General features: G+C 48.7%; 1 protein-coding gene across 6 annotated transcripts in view; it reads left to right on the forward strand.

Annotated features, from left to right (window-relative positions):
• Positions 1 to 26,069, forward strand: part of PRKACA (protein kinase cAMP-activated catalytic subunit alpha) — a 170,027-nt gene that overhangs the window by 30,631 nt on the left and 113,327 nt on the right. For all 6 annotated transcript variants that reach the window (XM_056570763.1, XM_056570765.1, XM_056570767.1 and 3 more), the window contains exon 3: positions 23,086 to 23,147. In XM_056570763.1, the coding sequence (XP_056426738.1) occupies positions 23,086 to 23,147 (62 nt within the window). The remainder of the gene's footprint in view (positions 1 to 23,085; positions 23,148 to 26,069) is intronic.

Raw genomic sequence — 26,069 nt, forward strand, 5'->3', positions numbered from 1 at the left:
TGTATCCTGCAGTGGAATAAATAAAGACAAGCCTTTTTTACCTCATACCTTGGTGCCGGACGGAGTTCTTTCTAGCATAAGGAGTTGCCGGAGGCGGTGCCGGCAGTCCGTAGCACAGGTGCAAGAGGTGTCCGGAGCTGGTGAGAGCGGTATCCATATCCCTTGGCCTTACAAGATTTGTAAATTACTTCTATTACAAAAATCTTAATCCTTTCAATAATTATCAGCTGCTGAAGTTGAGTTGTTCTTTTCTGTCTGGCAACAGTGCTCTCCGCTGCCACCTGTCTGTCTCGGGAACTGCACAGAGTAGAAGAGGTTTGCTATGGGGATTTGCTTCTACTCTGGACAGTTCCCGAGACAGGTTTCATCAGAGGGCACTTAGACAGAAAAGAACAACTCAACTTCAGCAGATCATAAGTACTGAAAGAATTAGGATTTTGTTTTTATAGAAGTAATTAACAAATCTGTTTAACTTTCTGGAGCCAGTTGATAGATATAATAAAAAGCAGAACCCCCCCCCCTTTTAAGCTTGAATATTTCTCGGTATGAACCTAGCCCATGGTCCTATTTACACAGCAAAATATCCTCCGGGAACAGGCGCTGACTCAATCAGACGGCGCTAGGACTGCTGGGACATGCGCCATCTTAATTGACAGCAATGCGGATTCGTAGCGGATTGGAGCCTTAAACAAATCCGGAATTTCTTTTGTGTTCATGAGGGGAGTAAAATCCCATTGAAAACAGTGAGAGGCTGCTGCACTGGGGTTTCCAAGCTGAATTTTTCCACAGGATTCCGTTTGGAAATTCCGCTGTGTGAATGAAACCTAATACGTATAAAACAGCGCTTCATATCTTGGCTTCCTGTGAGTGATATACGGGCTGTGGTCCGTCCGCGCTCACCCGGTCTCTGCTGATGATCACTAGGGCCAAAGCTGTGATACATGGTGTCCCGCCAGAATGGGACATGCTTTCTTTTCATACCCCATAACCCTTTTTTTAGGGTATCCCACTGATCCACTCATTGAAACGGGTCTCCAATTAATATGGTGGGAGTTGTAGTTTTTACAAACTGTTTCAGAGCGCTGCATTACCGGGCAGCCACCCATAGGTGTCAGTGTAGAGCTGTGAATGCTCTTTCGTCTGGTCTCCTCTGTCATTCGGTATTGCAGACGTTTGCACCAAATATTCACTTCCCTAAAATTTCCTTCTGTAATTTAGATCAGATAATACACCAGTGTTTCTCAACCAGGGTGCCTCCAGCTGTTGCAAAACTACAACTCCCAGCATGCCCGGACAGCCTTTGGCTGTCCGGGCTTGCTGGGAGTTGTAGTTTTGCAACAGCTGGAGGCACCCTGGTTGAGAAACACTATAATACACCCTGGTCACTAGGGCAATGTTTTTTTTTTCTTCTTTCTGGCTTTATGAATTGGATTTGACCGCTGCTCGCATGTTTCCAGAACCTTAAATTGTTACTCCGATGGAAAACTTTATTTATTTGTTAATCAACTGGTGCCAGAAGTTTAAACAGATTTGTGAATTACTTCTATTAAAAAATCTTAATCCTTCCAGTACTTATTAGCTGCTGAATACTACAGAGGAAATTATTTTCTTTTTGGAACCCAGTGCTCTCTGCTGACTTCATGACCACAGTGCTCTCTGCTGACTTCATGACCACAGTGCTCTCTGCTGACTTCATGACCACAGTGCTCTCTGCTGACATCTCTGTTCATTTTAAAGGAGTATTCCAGGAAAAAACTTTTTTTTCATCATCAACTGGCTCTAGAAAGTTAAACAGATTTGTAAATTACTTCTATTAAAAAATCTTAATCCTTTCAGTACTTATGAGCTTCTGAAGTTAAGGTTGTTCTTTTCTGTCTAATCTCTGATGACACGTGTCTCGGGAACCGCCCAGTTTAGAAGAGGTTTGCTATGGGGATTTGCTTCTAAACTGGGCCTTTCCCGAGACACGCGTCATCAGAGAGGACTTAGACAGAAAAGAACAACCTTAAAGGGGAAGTCCAGGGGTGAAAAAGTTATCCCCTATCCTAAGGATAGGGGATAAGTTTGAGATCGCGGGGGGTCCAAACGCTGGGGCCCCCTGCGATCTCTCTGTACGGGGGCCAGGCTCTCCGGCCAGATAGCAGGTGCCGACCTCCGCACGAAGTGGCGGCTGACAAGCCCCCTCAATACATCTCTATGGCAGAGCCGGTGATTGCCGAAGGCAGCGCTTCGACTCTGCCATGGAGTTGTATTGAGGGGGCGTGTCGGCCGCCGCTTCGTGCGGAGGTCGACACGCCCCCTTCCTGCGGGTTGTCGGGGCTCCGTACAGGAGATCGCAGGGGGCCCCAGCGGTCGGACCCCCCGTGATCTGCAACTTATCCCCTATCCTTAGGATAGGGAATAAGTTGTTCACCACTGGGTCACCACTGGACTACTCCTTTAACTTCAGATGCTCATAAGTACTGAAAGGATTAAGATTTTTTAATAGAAGTAATTTACAAATATGTTGAACTTTCTGGCACCAGTTGATTTAAAAAAAAAAAAAAAAAACTGTCCAGAGCAGGAGCTAATCCCCCATAGCAAACCTCTCCTCCTGCTCTGGACAGTTCCTGAGACAGACAGAGATGTCAGCAGAGAGCACTGGGGTCAGACAGAAAAGAACAACTCAACTTCAGCAGCTAAGTACTGGTAGGATTAAGATTTTTTTAATTGTAATTTACAAATCTGTTTAACTTTCTGGAGCCAGTTAATATGAAAAATAAATGTTTTTTTTTACTGAATACCCCTTTAAATGCTGTAAGTGGAGGAAAAGGAACCGGTCACCAGATTTTACCCTATATAACTGTTGGCAATACATCTATATAGGGTAAAATGCTGTTTCTCACTATGTACTGATGTCCTCCTCAGCAGCCATGATACTGCGGAAAATGAGTTTGAAAAGTGTCCCGCACAGTAGTAATCGGAGCACGCGGCATCATGAAGTAGTCACAGCGTCTGGGCACGGCCAACGTCACCGCTCTTTACTGAAATCTTTCCCAGGCCCATAGGTGGCATATCTCTGGGCAGGAAGAAGCTTCTGGACCAGAGCAGTAAGGTCAGAGGTGCCCGGACTGGTGTGGTGAGTGACTACAGCCCTGAGCGCCATGGCTACTTCAGGATGCCGCACGCCCCAATGACTACTAGTACCTAATTAGCATACGGTGCGGGACACTTAATAAAAACAAACTCATTTTCTGCAGAACATCAGGACATGATGAGAAACCGAAGGATAAAATCATATGAAAGATTCCGGCAAAATACAATTTTTTTTTTTTTATCATATCAACTGGCTCCAGAAAGTAAAACAGATTTGTAAATAACTTCTGTTAAAAAAAACTTTAATCCTACCAATACTTATCAGCTGCTGAAGTTGAGTTGTTTTCTGTCTGACCACAGTGCTCTCTGCTGACACCTCTGTCCATGTCAGGAACTGTCTAGAGCAGGATAGGTTTGCTATGGGGATTTGCTTCTACTCTGGACAGTTCCTGAGACAGACAGAGGTGTCAGCACAGAGCACTGTGGTCAGACAGAAAAGAACAACTCAACTTCAGCAGCTAAGTACTAGTAGGAGTAAGATTTTTTTAAATCTTAATCTTAACTTTCTGGAGCCAGTTGATATGAAAAAGAAGTTTTTTACTGGAATACCCCTTTAAAGTCTTGGGGAGATATTCTGCTGTTTCCGTGTCTCTAATAAATAACTATAATATCTGGGCACCCAGGTTGTCCGGAGCGTTCGGGGCATTATGGATGTGCCCGATAGTTTCTCTGTCCGGGATAGAAGCCCCATACACCTGTACTAGCTTAGTGATGAAACTGAGCTTTTTATTTTCTTGGCCTGCAGAAATGTGGCCATACAAGTTCTGATATTATCTGTATATACGCAGCCAAAATCCCGTCTGACCTACATTAGAAATTAGAGCAGTGCGCAGTTCATATGACTGCGAGTGAGGCGTTTGGGAAAAGGGCCAGCTTGTTCTCCTGGGCAGTGATGGGCCATTGTGACCTTGACTAGGTCCTTAGGGTCTATTCACACAGCAGAGTTCCCGCGTGCGGAACTCCGCCTCAAATTAAAGCCCATAGACTTCTATGGGATTCCACACTCCCATTCACACTTCTGAATTCCCGCTTGCAGAATTCCGCCTCAAATTAAAGCCCATAGACTTCTATAGGATTCCGCACTCCCATTCACACTTCTGAATTCCTGCTTGCGGAATTTCGCCTCAAATTAAAGCCCATAGACTTCTATGGGACTCCGCACTCCCATTCACACTTCTGAATTCCCGCTTTCGGAATTAAAGCCCATAGACTTCTATGGGATTCCGCACTCCCATTCACACTTCTGAATTCCCGCTTGCGGAATTCCGCCTCAAATTAAAGCCCATAGATTACTATGGGATTCCGCACTCCCATTCACACTTCTGAATTCCTGCTTGCAGAATTTCGCCTCAAATTAAAGCCCATTGACTTCTATGGGATTCCGCACTCCCATTCACACTTCTGAATTCCTGCTTATGGAATTTCGCCTCAAATTAAAGCCCATAGACTTCTATGGGAGTCCGCACTCCCATTCACACTTCTGAATTCCTGCTTATGGAATTTCGCCTCAAATTAAAGCCCATAGACTTCTATGGGATTCCGCACTCCCATTCACACTTCTGAATTCCCGCTTTCGGAATTAAAGCCCATAGACTTCTATGGGATTCCGCACTCCCATTCACACTTCTGAATTCCCGCTTGCGGAATTTCGCCTCAAATTAAAGCCCATAGATTACTATGGGATTCCGCACTCCCATTCACACTTCTGAATTCCCGCTTTCGGAATTAAAGCCCATAGACTTCTATGGGATTCCGCTCTCCCATTCACACTTCTGAATTCCCGCTTGCGGAATTTCGCCTCAAATTAAAGCCCATAGACTTCTATGGGATTCCGCACTCCCATTCACACTTCTGGATTCCCGCTTGCGGAATTTCGCCTCAAATTAAAGCCCATAGACTTCTATGGGATTCCGCACTCCCATTCACTCTTCTGGATTCCCGCTTGCGGAATTTCGCCTCAAATTAAAGCCCATAGACTACTATGGGATTCCGCACTCCCATTCACACTTCTGAATAACTGCTTGCGGAATTTCGCCTCAAATTAAAGCCCATAGACTTCTATGGGATTCCGCACTCCCTTTCACACTTCTGAATTCCTGCTTATGGAATTAAAGCCCATAGATTTCTATGGGATTCCGCACTCCCATTCACACTTCTGAATTCCCGCTTGCGGAATTTCGCCTCAAATTAAAGCCCATAGACTTCTATGGGATTCCGCACTCCCATTCACACTTCTGGATTCCCGCTTGCGGAATTTCGCCTCAAATTAAAGCCCATAGACTTCTATGGGATTCCGCACTCCCATTCAGACTTCTGGATTCCCGCTTGCGGAATTTCGCCTCAAATTAAAGCCCATAGACTTCTATGGGATTCCGCACTCCCATTCACACTTCTGGATTCCCGCTTGCGGAATTTCGCCTCAAATTAAAGCCCATAGACTACTATGGGATTCCGCACTCCCATTCACACTTCTGAATTCCCGCTTGCGGAATTCCGCAAGCGGAAATTCAGAAGTGTGAATGGGAGTGCGGAATCCCATAGAGGTCTATGGGCTTTAAAGGGGTATTCCAATAAAGAATATTTTTTTTCATTATCAACTGGCTCCAGAAAGTTATACATATTTGTAAATTACTTCTATTACAAAAATCTTAATCCTTCCAGTACTTATCAGCTGCTGAAGTTGAGTTGTTCTCTTCTATCTGACCACAGTGCTCCCTGCTGACACCTCTGCCTGTCTCAAGAACTGTCCAGAGCAGGAGAGGTTTGCTATGGGGATTTGCTCCTACTCTGGACAGTTCTTGAGACAGACAGAAGTGTCCCCAGAGAGCACTGTGGTCAGACAGAAGAAAAAAAAACTACTCAACTTAAGCAGCTGATGAGTACTGGAAGGATTAAGATTTTTGTAATAGAAGTAATTTACAAATCTGTATAACTTTCTAGAGCCGGTTGATGATGGGAAAAAAAAAAGTGTTTTTCACTGGAATACCCCTTTAATTTGAGGCAGAAATTCTGCTGTGTGAATAGACCCTTAGTGGGGTGCTCATGGATGAAGAGGAGACTCCTGGAGACTATGCCACGCGGGGTCTCCAGCTGTTGTGAAACTGCAGCTCCCACCATACCTGGACTGCCGACGAGTTGTAGTTTCACAAGAGCTGGAGATCCATAAGTTGGAGACCACTGATGACCCCAAACATTGTACGTGTCCTTAGTGCCAGGGTCTACTCACTTTTTGGGAACACTTGTTGCCTGAGAGAAGCAAAGGCTGTGGTGCACCAAGATACTATGGAGTAGAGATGTAGAGAAGGTGGCCCTCCGTGCAGGTATTCTGCAGATACACTGAGGTCTTCACATGTCTGTGTATGGAACATGTAGTACCAGGCGGTGCAGGGAGATAAGACACCTGGCAGGGAGTCAGCTGGCGGACCCTGAGCAATCCGCATACTCCACTCAAGTGCACTTCCTTCTTCTGATTTTACCCTCACTCACTGATCTGTGCTATGTCTGTAATCTCCATCTGTTACTGCACTACAACTCCAAGCATGCCCTGAGGCATTGGATTGTCAGGGCATTGCTGGGCATTGTAGTTTTCACAACAGCTGGAGAGCCTCAGTTCAGAGCCCAACGCTATGTTTACACGGCTGGCATTTATGCTGGCATATTTTTGAGCTGCAAAATAGATATACTAAAAATACAGTGTGAACATAGCCTTAAAGGGGTACTCTGGTGGAAAACCTTTTTTATTTATTTATTTTTTAAATCAACTGGTGCCAGAAAGTTGAACAGATTTGTAAATTACTTCTATAAAAAATAAAAAATAAATCTTAAACCTTCCAGTACTTATTAGCTGCTGAATACTACAGAGGAAATTCTTTTCTTTATGGACCACAGTGCTCTCTGCTGACATCACGAGCACAGTGCTTTCTGCTGACCTCTGCTGTCCATTTTAGGAACTGTCCAGGGCAGCATATGTTTGCTATGGGGATTTTCTCCTACTCTGGACAGTTCTTAAAATGGACAGAGGTGTCAGCAGAGAGCACTGTGATCGTGATGTCAGCAGAGAGCAATGTGTTCCAAAAAGAAAAGAATTTCCTCTGTAGTATTCAGCAGCTAATAAGTACTGGAAGGATTAAACATTTTTAATAGAAGTAATTTACAAATCTGTTTAACTTTCTAGCACCAGTTGATAAAAAAAAAAAAATATATATATATATATATATATATATATTTACATTTTCCACCGGAGTACCCTTTTAAGATAGCCATACACCCTCGAGCTGAAATCTATTCTTCTTGTCTTGTGTTCACATAGGTATAAAGTTTACGGCATGCATTCGATGGGCTTAAAAAAAAATTATTTATTTTTTATTTTTTTGCAATTAAAAAAAAAAAAAATCTTTTGGTTCGTTTATTCCTTCAACTTGGCAAGACAGACACAATTATTTCTCATTACACTGTTCTTACAGGTTGTAAGAGCCCAAAGTCTATTCCCACACGACGGCCCCGAAACCTAGCATCAGACTAAGTAGTCGCGGTAGTGTAGGAATTGACTCCAGGCTCTTAATACCTGTAAGAACAATGTAATGAGAAATACTTGTGTCTTGCTGAATCGAAGGAATAAATGAACGAGAAAGAGAAAAAGAAAGAAAGAACCATTCAGTTCTGTGAATTCCATTATATCAAATTGATGCCAAAAGGTCTATACCTGTGCGAACAGTGATGGTTTTCTGGAGCAAGGCAGAACTCCGAAGATCTGCATCGACCAATGGTGGCATAGTGGTATTTAGGATTCCTCATGTTGCCCTCCCCTATACACATGCATGCTCGGTTTAATCGAGCTTGCACGTGTTCTCAGTAAGGGAACTGCAATATATCTGTGCCAGACACCTCCGGACAATGTCTGGCACAGGATTGGGGGTTGAAATGTAGTCTCGCCCAACGGAGTGGGGTTTGGCCATCTTTGTATGGGCACCTTCAGCTTTGCTTCTCTCCCCACGTTTACCCTCATTTTGTCTCCATCTTTTGCTGAAACACCTTCCCTTCTGGATACATCAGGCTCCAAGTAACAAAGCCCCCATCTCCTTCATGGATTTGGCCAGTTCCTCTCCCATTGACCCAATGCTTCCCAATCGGTTAAACTAATGTAGGAGACAATGGAGCAGGCACTAAAGGAATTAAGCCTGGGGAGGAACGCGGAAAAGCAGCGAGCGGGACACTGATTGTACATTCCTGTAGCGGTGGTGCTCTGTCCGGAAGACACTAGAACTTCAGTAGGAGAGTAACAGGAAACCGGCGGCACTCACCATGCAGGAGACTTCTTTATTCACACAACGGTGACCTCAAGCGGGGGAGTGGGATGGAGGACGGGATAGCCGGGACAAGTTGTTTTGTGCGCCCTGCGCACTTCCTCTAGCCGGTTTCCCAATTGGTGTGCCTACAGCTGTTGCCAAACTACAAAGCCCTTATCTCCTTCATGGATTTGGCCAGTTCCTTTTCCCATTGACCCAATGTTTCCCAATCAGTGTGCCTACAGCTGTTGCAAAACTACAATGCCCTGTAACAAAGCCCCATTTTCTTTTTGGATTTGGCCAATTCTTCTCCCATTGACCCAGCGTTTCCCAACAAGTGTACCTCCGGCTGTTGCAAAACCACAACTCTCAGCATGGCCGGACAGCCTTCGGCTGTCCGGCCATGCTGGGAGTTGTGGTTTTGCAACAGCCGGAGGTACACTTGTTGGGAAATCCTGCTTTGACCAGTTTTGGATTATCTTGTGAAGTCACACCTGGAAAGTTGAACACCTTTTGGAAAGTTCACATCCCTGACCTCTCCTGTTTGTCCCACCTTTCACCTTTGACCTGTTCCTTCTTACCCTCCCCCAGGCTCCATATCTTCGTCCAGTCCTCGGCCCCTCACCTTCTCATAAGTCTTTCGGAGGAGCTGTCTTTCCCTCCTTTCTCCTGGGCTCAGGTCAGTCTCCTCTGTCCACACTCCTCCCCTTTGTTTTTTTTATCAAGACTGCCCCTCCACCCCCTGTCAGCAAGAGCGACCTGCAGCGTGCTGATAAGAGGGCACACACTCCCTGGGTTTCCTTGCCTGGCACTCTGGTAGCGCTCTCTCTCGCTCTGTCTCTCCGTGTCCTGTCTTGTCTCACATGCTTAGTGTATTGCTCCCGTATCGCTCACTTTGCCCTGCAGCTTCTTCATTGAAGTTCACTCCCTCCCTCACCTCTCCCTAATTCTTGACATGATCTTCCTCTCCTTGTTCTTCGTTACTTTCTCTCCTCTTCGCCTCGCTCTTTCGCTCCATCATGCCTGCCCACCATACGCTGGTCTGTAGACCCTTCTTACTGTCCACCATCCTTCTCCAGCGCCCCGTTTCCTAACAGGCCGCCTCGCTGTAACCCTTTCCCTCCTCCGTCTACCTTTCCTCGCTCTCTCCCGTCTGAATGTCAGGGCACTTGTCTTAGCCCTCAGGAGACTTGTGGCCCCAGGATGTCGGCGCTGCAGAAGTTGGAGAGCTTCGCCTCGCGGGTCTTCAGCCGTGGACCCCGTAGTCCGGCTTCGGGGAGGGAACCGGCGCCCCCCAGCAGTCCTCAGGCGCCCAGCCTGCCCAACAACGTACTGAGCTGGGATCGGGAGAGTGAGTGTGCGCGATGCTCTGCGGGGTAGGGAGCCACGATTGACTGCGCTGAGCGCTTCTTTTCCGTTTTTATTTTGAAGCTTTATTTTAAATGTTTTGCAAGATGAAATGTGTTTGTGTTGTGCAATGCTCTGCCTGGAGTGCTCTGTGCTTTCACAAAAAAAGGTTGTAATGTTCTGTTTCTGTCCGTGTCGGCAGTGCGACTTTTTGTCTTAATGGCTTGTGAGGGCTCGGTGTGTACGCCCGGTGTCGTGCAATGCTCTGCCTTACTTTAGCGCAGACGCCCTATATTGTCCTAGCATGCCTGCAGTCACAGTATGCAGTGCTCTTCGTGCCGCTGTTATCTCGCCCTCTTTAAATGTTTGGTTAAAATAACTTTCTGCCGGTGCGACGCTCTGCAATCTGTTGTCACACGCTGCCCTGCGATGCTCTGTAGCTTTAATCTTTCGTTGCAGCTTCCTGTATTGTTTCACTGGGGCTTTTTTTTTATCAGTGTGTATGTACGAGACCAATGTCACATTGGATGCAGTATGTTGTGAATGCCCTTTCCTAGTAAAACCCCCGACCCTGGATGGGCACAGCTGCCCTAACCGGTTTGCCTGTGCTGCCGCCAGGTGTGGCTATAGCTTGGAAGGGTGGGTCTAGTGTTATGTAATGCAATTGCTTAATATAACGTTGCCATCCAGCTGCAGGGCCTGGGTTGGCAAAGCAGTGTGCCCCATGTCAGCTCGTACACTGTAGGACCAGGGTTGGCAGAGCTGTGTGCCCCATGTCAGCTCATACACTGTAGGGCCTGGGTTGGCAGAGCTGTGTGCCCCATGTCAGCTCATACACTGTAGGGCCGGGGTTGGCAGAGCTGTGTACCCCATGTCAGCTCGTACACTGTAGGGCCGGGGTTGTTATAGCAGTGTGCCCCATATCAGCTCGTACTCTGTAGGGCCGAGGTTGGCAGAGCTGTGTGCCCCATGTCAGCTCGTACACTGTAGGGCCGGGGTTGTTATAGCAGTGTGCCCCATATCAGCTCGTACTCTGTAGGGCCGAGGTTGGCAGAGCTGTGTACCCCATGTCAGCTTGTACACTGTAGGGCCGTGGTTGGCAGAGCTGTGTGCCCCATGTCAGCTCATACACTGTAGGGCCTGGGTTGGCAGAGCTGTGTGCCCCATGTCAGCTCATACACTGTAGGGCCGGGGTTGGCAGAGCTGTGTACCCCATGTCAGCTCGTACACTGTAGGGCCGGGGTTGTTATAGCAGTGTGCCCCATATCAGCTCGTACTCTGTAGGGCCGAGGTTGGCAGAGCTGTGTGCCCCATGTCAGCTCGTACACTGTAGGACCAGGGTTGGCAGAGCTGTGTGCCCCATGTCAGCTCATACACTGTAGGGCCTGGGTTGGCAGAGCTGTGTGCCCCATGTCAGCTCATACACTGTAGGGCCGGGGTTGGCAGAGCTGTGTACCCCATGTCAGCTCGTACACTGTAGGGCCGGGGTTGTTATAGCAGTGTGCCCCATATCAGCTCGTACTCTGTAGGGCCGAGGTTGGCAGAGCTGTGTGCCCCATGTCAGCTCGTACACTGTAGGGCCGGGGTTGTTATAGCAGTGTGCCCCATATCAGCTCGTACTCTGTAGGGCCGAGGTTGGCAGAGCTGTGTACCCCATGTCAGCTTGTACACTGTAGGGCCGTGGTTGGCAGAGCTGTGTGCCCCATGTCAGCTCATACACTGTAGGGCCTGGGTTGGCAGAGCTGTGTGCCCCATGTCAGCTCATACACTGTAGGGCCGGGGTTGGCAGAGCTGTGTACCCCATGTCAGCTCGTACACTGTAGGGCCGGGGTTGTTATAGCAGTGTGCCCCATATCAGCTCGTACTCTGTAGGGCCGAGGTTGGCAGAGCTGTGTGCCCCATGTCAGCTCGTACACTGTAGGGCCGGGGTTGTTATAGCAGTGTGCCCCATATCAGCTCGTACTCTGTAGGGCCGAGGTTGGCAGAGCTGTGTACCCCATGTCAGCTTGTACACTGTAGGGCCGTGGTTGGCAGAGCTGTGTGCCCCATGTCAGCTCGTACACTGTAGGGCCGTGGTTGGCAGAGCTGTGTACCCCATGTCGGCTTGTACACTGTAGGGCCGAGGTTGGCAGAGCTGTGTACCCCATGTCAGCTTGTACACTGCAGGAGCTGGGTTGGCAGAGCTGTGTGCCCCGTGTCAGCTCATACACTGTAGGACCAGGGTTGGCAGAGCAGTGTGTCCCATGTCAGCTGTTCACTGTAGGGCCGGGGTTGGCAGAGCAGTGTGTCCCATGTCAGCTGTTCACTGTAGGGCCGGGGTTGGCAGAGCTGTGTGCCCCATGTCAGCTCATACACTGTAGGGCCGGGGTTGGCAGAGCTGTGTGCCCCGTGTCAGCTCATACACTGTAGGACCAGGGTTGGCAGAGCAGTGTGTCCCATGTCAGCTCATACACTGTAGGGCCGGGGTTGGCAGAGCTGTGTGCCCCGTGTCAGCTCATACACTGTAGGACCAGGGTTGGCAGAGCAGTGTGTCCCATGTCAGCTCTTCACTGTAGGGCCTGGGTTGGCAGAGCTGTGTGCCCCATATCAGCTTGTACTGTGGACTTTATATCTCTGTAGAGTTGCGGTTGTCAACGCTGTGTGCCCCATGTCATCTTATAGTATACACTGTAGGGCAGGGGTTGGCAGAGCAGTGTGCCCATGTCAGCTCGTACACTGTAGGGCCGGGGTTGGAACAGAGTGGTGTGCCCCATGTCAGCTTATAGTATACACTGTAGGACCGAGGTTGGCAGAGCTTTGTGCCCCATTTCAGGTCGCTTTATGGAGATTGTTTCCCTGCAGGGGTTAAGTGGCCGTCCTGCCGATGTCACCTTGTAGGACCTTGGGGAAAGTATTTATATAAGGTTCTTTATCTCCAGGTACAGGGAACTGGGTCCCTTTCGCTTTAGTTTGTGCCAGGGCTGGACATGTTTCTAGAGCTAGTAAGACCCTTCCAGGTACCCATTTTTGAAGTGGCGGCAGCAAGAACATCTATTGACGTCAGCAGACAACATGCCAGAGAAGTTAAGTCACCATAGCTGTTGCTTAGCCGACAGCTTTTCCTCCTGTCCTCTATGTACACAGACATGCACGCTTGGCTCAGCTGAGCGTCCATATGTTCTCGGTGGAGAGAGGACAATGGCCTGCTGCCAGACAAAAGAATCAGATGTTGAAATGCAACTTGCCCAGTCCTTCTTTACACTGATACTATTTTTTGGGGAACAGTCCCTGTACACATAAAATGTTACCCCGGTACATCTTATGGGTATGGGGGGCCTTTAGGTCTTTACTGTAGGACAGTGTTTCCCAACCAGGGTGTCTCCAGCTTTTGCAAAACTACAACTCCCAGAAAGCCTGAACAGCCAACGGCTGTCCGGGCATTCTGGGAGTTATAGTTTTGCAACAGCTGGAGGCACCCTGGTTGGAAAACACGCTGCACAAAATACACGGCAAAATACGGCATGCATGACCCTACTCTGATAGTGTAAACATACCCTAATACCCCATTTCCCCTGCAGAGGCCACTAGGCACCTTACAACTTTCTTTAAAAAAAAATAGATAGTTATTTATTTTAGGGTAGGTTTTTTTCATTTGTTGTCCCTCCCCCACATGCATTCTGATCCAGCTGTCTATATAACCATATTCTATACCAGAGTGCCTCCAGCTGTTGCAAAACTGCAACCCCCAGCATGCCCGGACAGCCAACGGCTGGGAGTTATAGCTTAGCAAAGGGTGGAGGCACCCTGATTGGGAAACGCTCTATACAGCTGGCTGAACAACATCACGCACAGCTTAGTTGAGCATGTGTATGGTCTCACTAGGAAGAGGGGAATAAGCAGCTGCCATAAACCTCTATCAGCAGCTTGTCACCCTAGAGCAGTGTTTTTTCCAACAGTGTGTCTCCAGCTGTTGCAAAACTACAACTCCCAGCATGGGCTTGCTGGGAGTTGTAGTTTTGTAACAGCTGGAGACACAGTGTTTGGAAAACACTGCTCTAGAGAACAAAAGGATCAGATGTAAGTGTACCTGTCGTCAACAAAAACTTTTTATATAATGTAGATAATACCATTATATGTATATTTGTAATATAAATTGGTTGAAAAAAGTGTATATTTTTGTCCTTACAGCAGGGCTCTGTACACTGAGGACAAACGGGGCTCTGGTACACTGAGGACAAGCGGGGCTCTGGTACACTGAGGACAAGCGGGGCTCTGGTACACTGGGGACAAGCGGGGCTCTGGTACACTGGGGACAAGCGGGGCTCTGGTACACTGGGGACAAGCGGGGCTCTGGTACACTGGGGACAAGCGGGGCTCTGGTACACTGGGGACAAGCGGGGCTCTGGTACACTGGGGACAAGCGGGGCTCTGGTACACTGGGGACAAGCGGGGCTCTGGTACACTGGGGACAAGCGGGGCTCTGGTACACTGGGGACAAGCGGGGCTCTGGTACACTGGGGACAAGCGGGGCTCTGGTACACTGGGGACAAGCGGGGCTCTGGTACACTGGGGACAAGCGGGGCTCTGGTACACTGGGGACAAGCGGGGCTCTGGTACACTGGGGACAAGCGGGGCTCTGGTACACTGGGGACAAGCGGGGCTCTGGTACACTGGGGACAAGCGGGGCTCTGGTACACTGGGGACAAGCGGGGCTCTGGTACACTGGGGACAAGCGGGGCTCTGGTACACTGGGGACAAGCGGGGCTCTGGTACACTGGGGACAAGCGGGGCTCTGGTACACTGGGGACAAGCGGGGCTCTGGTACACTGGGGACAAGCGGGGCTCTGGTACACTGGGGACAAGCGGGGCTCTGGTACACTGGGGACAAGCGGGGCTCTGGTACACTGGGGACAAGCGGGGCTCTGGTACACTGGGGACAAGCGGGGCTCTGGTACACTGGGGACAAGCGGGGCTCTGGTACACTGGGGACAAGCGGGGCTCTGGTACACTGGGGACAAGCGGGGCTCTGGTACACTGGGGACAAGCGGGGCTCTGGTACACTGGGGACAAGCGGGGCTCTGGTACACTGGGGACAAGCGGGGCTCTGGTACACTGGGGACAAGCGGGGCTCTGGTACACTGGGGACAAGCGGGGCTCTGGTACACTGGGGACAAGCGGGGCTCTGGTACACTGGGGACAAGCGGGGCTCTGGTACACTGGGGACAAGCGGGGCTCTGGTACACTGGGGACAAGCGGGGCTCTGGTACACTGGGGACAAGCGGGGCTCTGGTACACTGGGGACAAGCGGGGCTCTGGTACACTGGGGACAAGCGGGGCTCTGGTACACTGGGGACAAGCGGGGCTCTGGTACACTGGGGACAAGCGGGGCTCTGGTACACTGGGGACAAGCGGGGCTCTGGTACACTGGGGACAAGCGGGGCTCTGGTACACTGGGGACAAGCGGGGCTCTGGTACACTGGGGACAAGCGGGGCTCTGGTACACTGGGGACAAGCGGGGCTCTGGTACACTGGGGACAAGCGGGGCTCTGGTACACTGGGGACAAGCGGGGCTCTGGTACACTGGGGACAAGCGGGGCTCTGGTACACTGGGGACAAGCGGGGCTCTGGTACACTGGGGACAAGCGGGGCTCTGGTACACTGGGGACAAGCGGGGCTCTGGTACACTGGGGACAAGCGGGGCTCTGGTACACTGGGGACAAGCGGGGCTCTGGTACACTGGGGACAAGCGGGGCTCTGGTACACTGGGGACAAGCGGGGCTCTGGTACACTGGGGACAAGCGGGGCTCTGGTACACTGGGGACAAGCGGGGCTCTGGTACACTGGGGACAAGCGGGGCTCTGGTACACTGGGGACAAGCGGGGCTCTGGTACACTGGGGACAAGCGGGGCTCTGGTACACTGGGGACAAGCGGGGCTCTGGTACACTGGGGACAAGCGGGGCTCTGGTACACTGGGGACAAGCGGGGCTCTGGTACACTGGGGACAAGCGGGGCTCTGGTACACTGGGGACAAGCGGGGCTCTGGTACACTGGGGACAAGCGGGGCTCTGGTACACTGGGGACAAGCGGGGCTCTGGTACACTGGGGACAAGCGGGGCTCTGGTACACTGGGGACAAGCGGGGCTCTGGTACACTGGGGACAAGCGGGGCTCTGGTACACTGGGGACAAGCGGGGCTCTGGTACACTGGGGACAAGCGGGGCTCTGGTACACTGGGGACAAGCGGGGCTCTGGTACACTGGGGACAAGCGGGGCTCTGGTACACTGGGGACAAGCGGGGCTCTGGTACACTGGGGACAAGCGGGGCTCTGGTACACTGGGGACAAGCGGGGCTCTGGTACACTGGGGACAAGCGGGGCTCTGGTACACTGGGGACAAGCGGGGCTCTGGTACACTGGGGACAAGCGGGGCTCTGGTACACTGGGGACAAGCGGGGCTCTGGTACACTGGGGACAAGCGGGGCTCTGGTACACTGGGGACAAGCGGGGCTCTGGTACACTGGGGACAAGCGGGGCTCTGGTACACTGGGGACAAGCGGGGCTCTGGTACACTGGGGACAAGCGGGGCTCTGGTACACTGGGGACAAGCGGGGCTCTGGTACACTGGGGACAAGCGGGGCTCTGGTACACTGGGGACAAGCGGGGCTCTGGTACACTGGGGACAAGCGGGGCTCTGGTACACTGGGGACAAGCGGGGCTCTGGTACACTGGGGACAAGCGGGGCTCTGGTACACTGGGGACAAGCGGGGCTCTGGTACACTGGGGACAAGCGGGGCTCTGGTACACTGGGGACAAGCGGGGCTCTGGTACACTGGGGACAAGCGGGGCTCTGGTACACTGGGGACAAGCGGGGCTCTGGTACACTGGGGACAAGCGGGGCTCTGGTACACTGGGGACAAGCGGGGCTCTGGTACACTGGGGACAAGCGGGGCTCTGGTACACTGGGGACAAGCGGGGCTCTGGTACACTGGGGACAAGCGGGGCTCTGGTACACTGGGGACAAGCGGGGCTCTGGTACACTGGGGACAAGCGGGGCTCTGGTACACTGGGGACAAGCGGGGCTCTGGTACACTGGGGACAAGCGGGGCTCTGGTACACTGGGGACAAGCGGGGCTCTGGTACACTGGGGACAAGCGGGGCTCTGGTACACTGGGGACAAGCGGGGCTCTGGTACACTGGGGACAAGCGGGGCTCTGGTACACTGGGGACAAGCGGGGCTCTGGTACACTGGGGACAAGCGGGGCTCTGGTACACTGGGGACAAGCGGGGCTCTGGTACACTGGGGACAAGCGGGGCTCTGGTACACTGGGGACAAGCGGGGCTCTGGTACACTGGGGACAAGCGGGGCTCTGGTACACTGGGGACAAGCGGGGCTCTGGTACACTGGGGACAAGCGGGGCTCTGGTACACTGGGGACAAGCGGGGCTCTGGTACACTGGGGACAAGCGGGGCTCTGGTACACTGGGGACAAGCGGGGCTCCGGTACACTGGGGACAAGCGGGGCTCCGGTACACTGGGGACAAGCGGGGCTCCGGTACACTGGGGACAAGCGGGGCTCCGGTACACTGGGGCTCTAGAACATGCTCCTGGCTCATATATAAGGATGATTGACAAGCCAGGAGTCTACACAGATCTCTGCTTGTCCCGCCCTCACTTCCTGTTTTTGGACTCATTGTAGAGACACACAGACAGCATCTGCAGGGACAAAAAAATTTTCACCCAAAAATATACACAATTTTTTATCAATTTATATTACAAATATACATATGATGGTATTATCTACATTATATAAAGTTTTTGTTGACGACAGGTACTTTAAATCCAAGGTGACTGATATATATATATATATATATATATATATATATATATATATATATATATATATTATATTGTTTTCCCATTTGTCAGATTGCTTCTTTTATTTTTTAGAAGGCCACTCAAAACTAAATTCCTTCCTTACTTAAATATGGCATCCAAATAAATTCCTGGATCAATGTTCTATCCACATGAATCTAGTATAAATAACCTGTAATATTATATTTCTCTAGAAAAGCATCCAGGCCCCCCTTAAACTTGGGTCAGACATCACAACATCATGTGGTAGATAGTTCCATAGTCTCACTGCTCTTACAGTAAAGAATCTCTCTGTGTTGATGGTGAAACCTTCCTTCCTCTAGAGTGGTGTTTCCCAACCAGCATGCTGGGAGTTGTAGTTTTGCAACAGCTTGAGGCACTCTGTTTGGGAAACACTGCTTTAGATGTAGATTTTATAATATTAGCACATTGTGTGTATTATTGTGGCCAAGTTTTTTATTTATTTTTTTTTATTTTTTTTTATATATATATATATATATATATATATATATATATATATATATATATATATATATATATATATATATATATATATAAATTTTAGGGTTTGTTCACATGTACCAGACGTGGCACTTCATTTCACACCAAAATCAGATCCAAAGACAGACTGTATCCTGCGTGGAGTGCAGAATTTCTGCTTTAGGATAGGGTTGCACTTGCCATATTTTGCTACATTTTTGCTGCTGTGTATTTTCCTACCAGTTGAAGTCAATAGGTAGCAATATCAGCTGCAGAAAATACGCAGCACAATACGGCAGGTGTGACGCTTCCCTTACGGTGTATTCATACGTACAGTATCTTGCACATGATTTTATCCTGTGTTCAGTCATTTAGTTTACATTAAAATCTGCAGCTTCAAATCCTGTGTATCAATTATGTAAGATACTGTTTGTGTGAATACACCCTTAGGGTAGGTTCACACGTAACAGCTGGAGGCACACTATAGGATTGGTTCACCGGCGGATCCGCAACATGTAACCCTAACCTTAAAATGTAGACCAATCCCACTAAAATTTATGTGAACAGTCGACTGTAATGTGTATGGTCAGCTTAAAGTGGTACTCCGATGGAAAACCTTTTTATTTTTATTTTTTTAAAACTGGTGCCAGAAAGTTACAGATTTGTAAATTACTTTAATTAAAAAATCTTCATCCTTCCAGTACTTATCAGCTGCTGCATACTAGCTGCTGCTGCATTCTTTTCGGGCAATCAGCGCTAAATGGCAGAAGAATTCACATATGATGGGGCAAGACTGTCTTGCCCCGTCACTATATATATATTATACCGCAGCTGCATGACACAGCCTATAGCGAGACTTCCTGGCGGAGGTGCGCGCGGTGAGTGACATCATTGCACGTGCTGCGCAGGACGCCGTGATGCTGACATCCTGCTCAGCGCTTGCTATGATGTCACTCACCGCGCGCACCTCCGCCAGGAAGTCCCTATAGGGAACAGGGAGATGTAAGTAGAGGGGAGTTACCTACTCAAACTTGGCTACTTACTACATAAGTGAGGGCTAACCTATCTACTTAGGGCAGTGCTTCCCAACCATGGTGCCTCCAGCTGTTGCAAAACTACAACTCCCAGCATGCCCGGGCTGGGACTTACTCATCAGGGGCCCTATCCACCTAATGGGGGGTCATACTGGTTTGCCTATTAAGTTTCTAGTAATAAAGTCCTTATTTACAGACTATTCTGATTGAAATTATTTTAGGACAAGTGGATCGTCATGAGGGACAAGTAGATTGTTCTCCGTTTTAGTCCCTTAGACAAGTAGTTAATTTATTTATTTTTATTTCCACACCCCTGAGGTTATACTCTAATATCTTATATTTTGTGTTTTTGGACATACTGTTTTTAGGGCGATCCAGACTGCAATTCTGGCTAGATACCAATAGAGGGAGACAGTGTCCTCTAGTACAGTACAGTGCTTGTGAAAAGTTTCCGGGCCTTTTACATTTTTTCACCTTTTTTATTTAACAGAATTAACAGAATGTTAGAAAGTTTTGCAAATTTAATTAAAAGAACTAAATTCTTGCAATGACCTAAATATGCAGACCTTTTACTCAGGACTTAGTTGAAGCCCCTTAGGCACTGATTCCAGCCTCCAGTCTTCTTTGGGATGAGGCCACAAGGTTTAGACGCCTGGATTTAGGGATTTTCTGCCATTCGAGCTCTGTCAGGTTGGATGGGGACAGTCAGTGGAAGCCATGTTCAGGTCTCTTCAGAGATGTTAGTCAGGGCTTTGGCTGGGCCACTTAAAGACATTCATAGAATTGTCCCAAAGCCGCTCCTGTGTTGTCTTGGCTGTCTACTTTGGGTCATTGGGGGAGATTTATCAAAACCTGTACACAGGAAAAGTTGCCCAGTTGCCCATAGCAACCAATCAGATCGCTTCTTTCATTTTTAACAAGGCCTCTGCAAAATGATAGAAGCGATCTGATTGGTTGCTTTGGGCAACTCAGCAACTTCTCCTCTGCACAGGTTTTGATAAATCTCCCCCATTGTCTTGTTGGATGGTGAACCTTTAGCCCAGTCTGAGCTCCAAAGTGCTCTGGATCAGGTTTTCTTTAAGAATATCTCTGGACTTTGCTTCATTCAGCTTTCCCTTAAACCTGACCAGTCTCCCTGCTCCCACAGCATGATGCTGCCCCCACCATGCTTCACTGTAGGGATGGTATTGGGCAGGTGATGGGCAGTATCTGGTTTCCTCCAGACATGACACTTAAAATTTAGCCCAGAAAGTTCAATCTTGGTTTCCTGAGACCAGAGAATCCTTGTTTCTCACAGTCTGAAAGTCCATTTAGATGCTTGTGTGCAAACTCCAAGGCTTTAATGTAGGGATCGACCGATATAGTTTTTTTAGGGCCGATAATCGGTGGAGGTTAGGGCCGATAGCCAATAACTTATACCGATATTCCGGTATAAATTATCGGCTATTTATTCCCCCCGCGACACCGCTGCAGATCATTGATTTAAAGCGGGCGCTTTAAATCAATGCACTGCAGTGGCTTTTGCGGTGCCATAGGCCGCCGCCGCCACCTGCTTCTCTCCCCCTGCCTGTCCGGGGATCCTGAGACCTATCACCGCCACCGCTCCCCCCGCTGCGCCACACCGCGCCTAGGGGTGCCTCCAGCTGTTGCAAAACTACTACTCCCAGCATGCCCGGACAGCCAACGGCTGTCCGGGCATGCTGGGAGTTGTAGTTTTGCAACAACTGGAGGGCCTCAACAGCTGGAGGGCCTACTGTAGGTATAGTATATTATACAGACCCCTGTCCATCCCAGAACCCTGACTCACCTTCCCAGTTGCTGCAGGGACTGTCCGGGGAGGGTGGTCCGGGCCATCCATCCTTCCTGTAGTGTCCGGCGGCATTCCGGGTGGAGGGTGAACCGGTCCGGGCTGTCCTTCTTCTTCTCCGGGGGTCCTCTTCTCCACTCCGGGCAGGCTCCGGCCTAGTAACGCTGCATAGATGACGACGCTGCACAGCGACGCACCTGACGTCACGGCATAGCGGCATCTATGCAGCGTACTAGTCCGGAGCCTGCCCGGAGTGGAGAAGAGGACCCCAGGAGGACAGCCCGGACCGGTTCACCCTCCACCCGCAATGCTGCCGGACACTACAGGAAGGATGGATGGCCCGGACCACCCCCATTACGGGTAAGTTAAAACATTTTTATTGACTCGGAGGGTGGGGGAGGGGCCCGACCGGTATAGCGGTATGGGCAAAAATCCATACCGTGGGAGAAAAAAAAAAACGGTACCCGGTTCATAACGGTATACCGCCCAGCACTACGGTGGGGGGTGCGACGCGGTGCGGTGCGGTTTGTCGGGGGGCGTTCGCGGTGCGGCGGGTAGGGGGGGGGGGGCGGTGCTGTGGGGGCGTGGCGAGGGGCGGGGCATTATCAGCTTATCGGCAATGTAATTGCCGATACTGATAATGCCCAAAATCGTGATAATATCGGCCATACCGATAATCGCTCGATCCCTACTTTAATGTGTCTCTTACTGAGGAGAAGTATCTCTCTAGTCACTCTGCCTTAAAGCGTTACTGTCATTAGTAAGAAAATAAAATGCTTAAATCAGTGTAGTAATGTGCCCTAAGACATGTATGCATAATAACATGCATGTGTTAATATGTAAAATACCTTTAGATCTTTATATATCTGTGATCAGTCTTCTGACTTCCTCTGAGGCTGGGGGTGTTTCACCTGGAGCATGATGAGCTCCTCTCCTCCCCTCTCCCTGGTCATGAGATCTGCACAAACTTTTTTACATTTGCACAGCATAATACCTAAATGCATGCTCCATATAACTCTAGTGCCGCCATGTGAAACTATATGGTGCAAGGATAGAAAAAAAAACAGCATTTTGTGCCAAGAAATAAGATTTTTACATTTTCACAGCTTTGTGACCAAACTTCATACTTTTTATAACCCTAAAGCAGCCATTTGAACCTATATGGTGCAAATACACAAGAAATAAGTTCATAAAATGACCAATGACCATATTTATAATAGTTTAGCACCTTGTAATGCTTGTCAGTGTGCATGAATGTTTCTCCTGAAGAGGCTGCAATCTGCATCTCACAGGTGTCCTCCTCACACAGTTGAAAGCTGCGCTGACACGCTGCGCTGACACGCTGCGCTGACACGCTGCGCTGATGCAGCAGAGGAGAGAGGTAACCACACCTCACTCCCCCACCTTCAGAACTTTGGTCCTTTTCTTTGTTGTCAGGACTAAAGAGCCCTAGATACCAGGGTTCGTTTTCAAAATTAAAGAGACAGACCCCTAGTGGCCTTTTTTTTTATTTATTCATTTATTTTTTTTTTTTAACATTTATTTGACATCTTTAGCAATACATTTTTTTATGAAGTATATTAGCAAAATACTTAGTTTTTAGGGAAGTATTAAATTGAAAAAAGTAGTTTCTAACGACAGTAAAGCTTTGTGGAGTCTGCAGTGATGTTGACCTTCTAACATTTCTCTATGGGGTATAAAGTGCAGAATGGGGGGGGGGTGCGATGATTTTTATTTTTTATTTTTTTTTATTTTCCCCATTATAACACAAGGCAGCAAGATAACGTGTCAATGGGTCTGAAATGCATTTATGCCCTTTTTGAGCCATTTCTGCGGTCTGGGGTCACGCATGTTGATGTTTTTCTTTGCAGAGGCCAAAGTCCCTCTCGCCCTGTCCAGAAAATCTTTTGAGCCGCTCTCCCTGCCATTCCAGAATGCGGGGGCATATCCAGCGTCTGCTGTGTTATTGTACATGTGGGGTCTGTAGCAGTAGTAGTGCCCAGGGGTCTGCCTGCCTGTAGGGCTGACATCTGATGATGATGAGTGTGACAGGTAGTGTGTTAACCCTCAGAGTGCCGGGCCATCATGTGTGTCAGATTGTGCCCTCAATGGTTGGACTTTCACTGATCTGTCTTCTCTTTCCACAGTGAAAGAATTCCTGGCCAAAGCGAAAGAAGACTTCCTAAAGAAATGGGAGAACCCAGCTCAGGTATTGGAGTAGTTACGGAAGTATGAATGGCAATTCACAAACAAGGTAGTGCGGCACTGCTAATGGTGTCCTGGGATCTAAGACGGCAGATCGGTGCTAGTGTAGCTGTATTGCTGTGGGTGGTGCTCTGATATGGTGAGCAGTATTCACATATGGTCCGTGAAAAAAACACAAAATATCGGCACTCACCAATTCAGCTTGTAAGTCTTCTTTATTTAGACATACTCACATTCCGTGCTGCTGTTTCGCACGTTTGGCGTGCTTCGTCCGGCCATTAAATGGCCGGACGAAGCACACCAAGCGTGCGAAACAGAAGCTCGGTCACCATCCACTGTCCCCCCACTACCCCTCTCTTCTGTACCCAGAATGTGAGTATGTCTGTCTAAATAAAGAAGACTTACAAGCTGAATTGGTGAGTGCCGATATTTTCAGTTTTTTCACGAAGTATGAATGGCGCTGAGTACAAGTTGGTTAATGGAAAGCAGTTGTGTGTGAAGTAGCTGGCACAGTACGGGCTGCAGCACTAACCGGCAATTTAGATCACAGGTAATGGGTTGGGTGGCGAACATGGAAAAGTTGTCAGGGTCATCTGGTAGTGCTGGATGAGTACAGTGTTTGTACTATGGTGCCTTTGCTATGGTACATGTGAAACTGGCAAACTATGGCATCTATAATGTGGTTACAGTGGCAGGGTACAGTTTTTTTAAGTAATGTGTTAGCACTGGTAGGGTTAAGTGTGGAGTAGCCAGATACAGTGTGGGTAAGGTCTGGCGATATGGTGCTACTGGCAGAGCAAAGGGTGATTTAATAAGGTGGTACTGGCAGACTACCATTCAGGTAATATAGTGGTGCTGTCAGAGAGAAGGATGGGTCACAAGGGGTTACTGTCAGAGAACTGAGTGGGAACTGTCTAGGGACACTGTAAATTAGTAATTTTATACTGGGAGGGAACCGGGTGTATAATGTGGTGGTACCATGAGGAAACATAGTGGGTAATGTGGTGGTACCATGAGGAAACATAGTGGGTAATGTGGTGGTACTATAAGGCTAGGTTCACACTGTGGAATTTCTGGGCCTAATTTCTGCCGGAGATTGAGTTGGCAGCACTAGGACCGCGTGGACTACATTGCCGTCCCCATAGATGGCAATGCATTTCTGAGCAGATCTCCCAAAAGATCCACCCAGAAATGCATTGCAGTCTATGGGAGCAGCAATGCAGTGTGAACCTAGCCTAAGGGAACAGGATGGGTAATGTAGTTGTACTATGAGAGAACAGGGTGGGTTATGCAGTGGTACTAGAGTGGGGCAAAAAAGTATTTAGTCAGCCACAAATTGTGCAAGTTCTCCCACTTAGGCTGCATTCACACCACGTTTTTGCAATACAGTTCCCGAATGAGGTTTTTGAGGAAAAACGGATTCCTCAAAACCTGACTAAACTGTAATAAAATGTGTGTACAAATTTTAACCCGTATACAGTTTGAGAAATGATGTCTGGTTGCATCCGTTTTTAAGAAAAAAAGTATATGTTTTTAACTTTTCACTCCATTATGAATAAAGTTTTTTACTTGTTTGATAGAAATTCCAAGAAAAAACTTTGCAAAGTCAAAAACCGTATGGTGCAAACCGGATGGAACCGTACGCACATACGGTTCTCCACGGTTCCCATTTACTCCCATGTTTAAAAAACAAACAAACAAAAAACCTATACAGTTTTAATACGGTTTTTAACCTGGACCAAAAACCGCGGTAGGCTACGGGAAAAAAACCTTGACAAAAACTTACAAGACGCAAAACGGATGCTTTGTTTGGCATACGGTTTTCAATGGAGAGTCAATGCATACGGTTTTCAATACGGTTCCATACGGTTTTCAAATTGAAAACGTATACGGGAACTATATTGCAAAAACGTGGTGTGAATGCACCCTTTAAAAGATAACTGTAATATTGATCATAGGTACACCTCAACTATGAGAGACATGATGAGAAAAAAAATCCATAAAATCACATTGTCTGATTTTTAAATAATTTATTTGCAAATTATGGTGGAAAATAAGTATTTGGTCAATAACAAAAGTTCCTCTCAATGCTTTGTTATATACCCTTTGTTGGCAATGACAGAGGTCAAACATTTTCTGTAAGTCTTCACAAGGTTTTCACACACGGTTGCTGGCATTTTGGCCCATTCCTCCATGCAGCTCTCCTCTAGAGCAGTGATGTTTTGGGGCTGTCGCGGGGCAACACGGACTTTCAACTCCCTCCAAAGGTTTTCTATGGGTTGAGATCTGGAGACTGGCTAGGCCACTCCAGGACCTTCAAATGCTTCTTACGAAGCCACTCCATTGCCCAGGCGGTGTGTTTGGGATTATTGTCATGCTGAAAGACCCAGCGCGTTTCATCTTCAACCCCCTTGCTGATGGAAGGAGGTTTTCACTCAACACCTCACGATACATGGCCCCCTTTACACGGATCAGTCGTCCTAGTCCCTTTGCTGAAAAACAGACCCAAAGTATGATGTTTCCACCCCCATGCTTCACAGTATGTATGGTGTTCTTTGGATGCAACTTGGCATTCTTTCTCCTCCAAACACGGCGAGTTGAGTTTTTACCAAAAAGTTCTACTTTGGTTTCATCTGACCATATGACATTCTCCCAATACTCTTCTGGATCATCCAAATGCTCTCTAGCAAACTTCAGACTGGCCCGGACATGTACTGGCTTAAGCAGGGGGACACGTCTGGCACTGCATGATTTGAGTCCCTGGCAGCGTAGTGTGTTACTGATGGTAGCCTTTGTTACTTTGTTCCCAGCTCTCTTCAGGTCATTCACTAGGTCACTTGTGTGGAGCCCAGATCTAGGGAGATTATCAGTGGTCTTGTATGTCTTCTATTTTCTAATAATTGCTCCCACAGTTGATTTCTTCACA

The sequence above is a fragment of the Hyla sarda genome, chromosome 4, assembly GCF_029499605.1.
Source record: "Hyla sarda isolate aHylSar1 chromosome 4, aHylSar1.hap1, whole genome shotgun sequence".
In the NCBI taxonomy this organism is placed as follows: Eukaryota; Metazoa; Chordata; class Amphibia; order Anura; family Hylidae; genus Hyla; species Hyla sarda.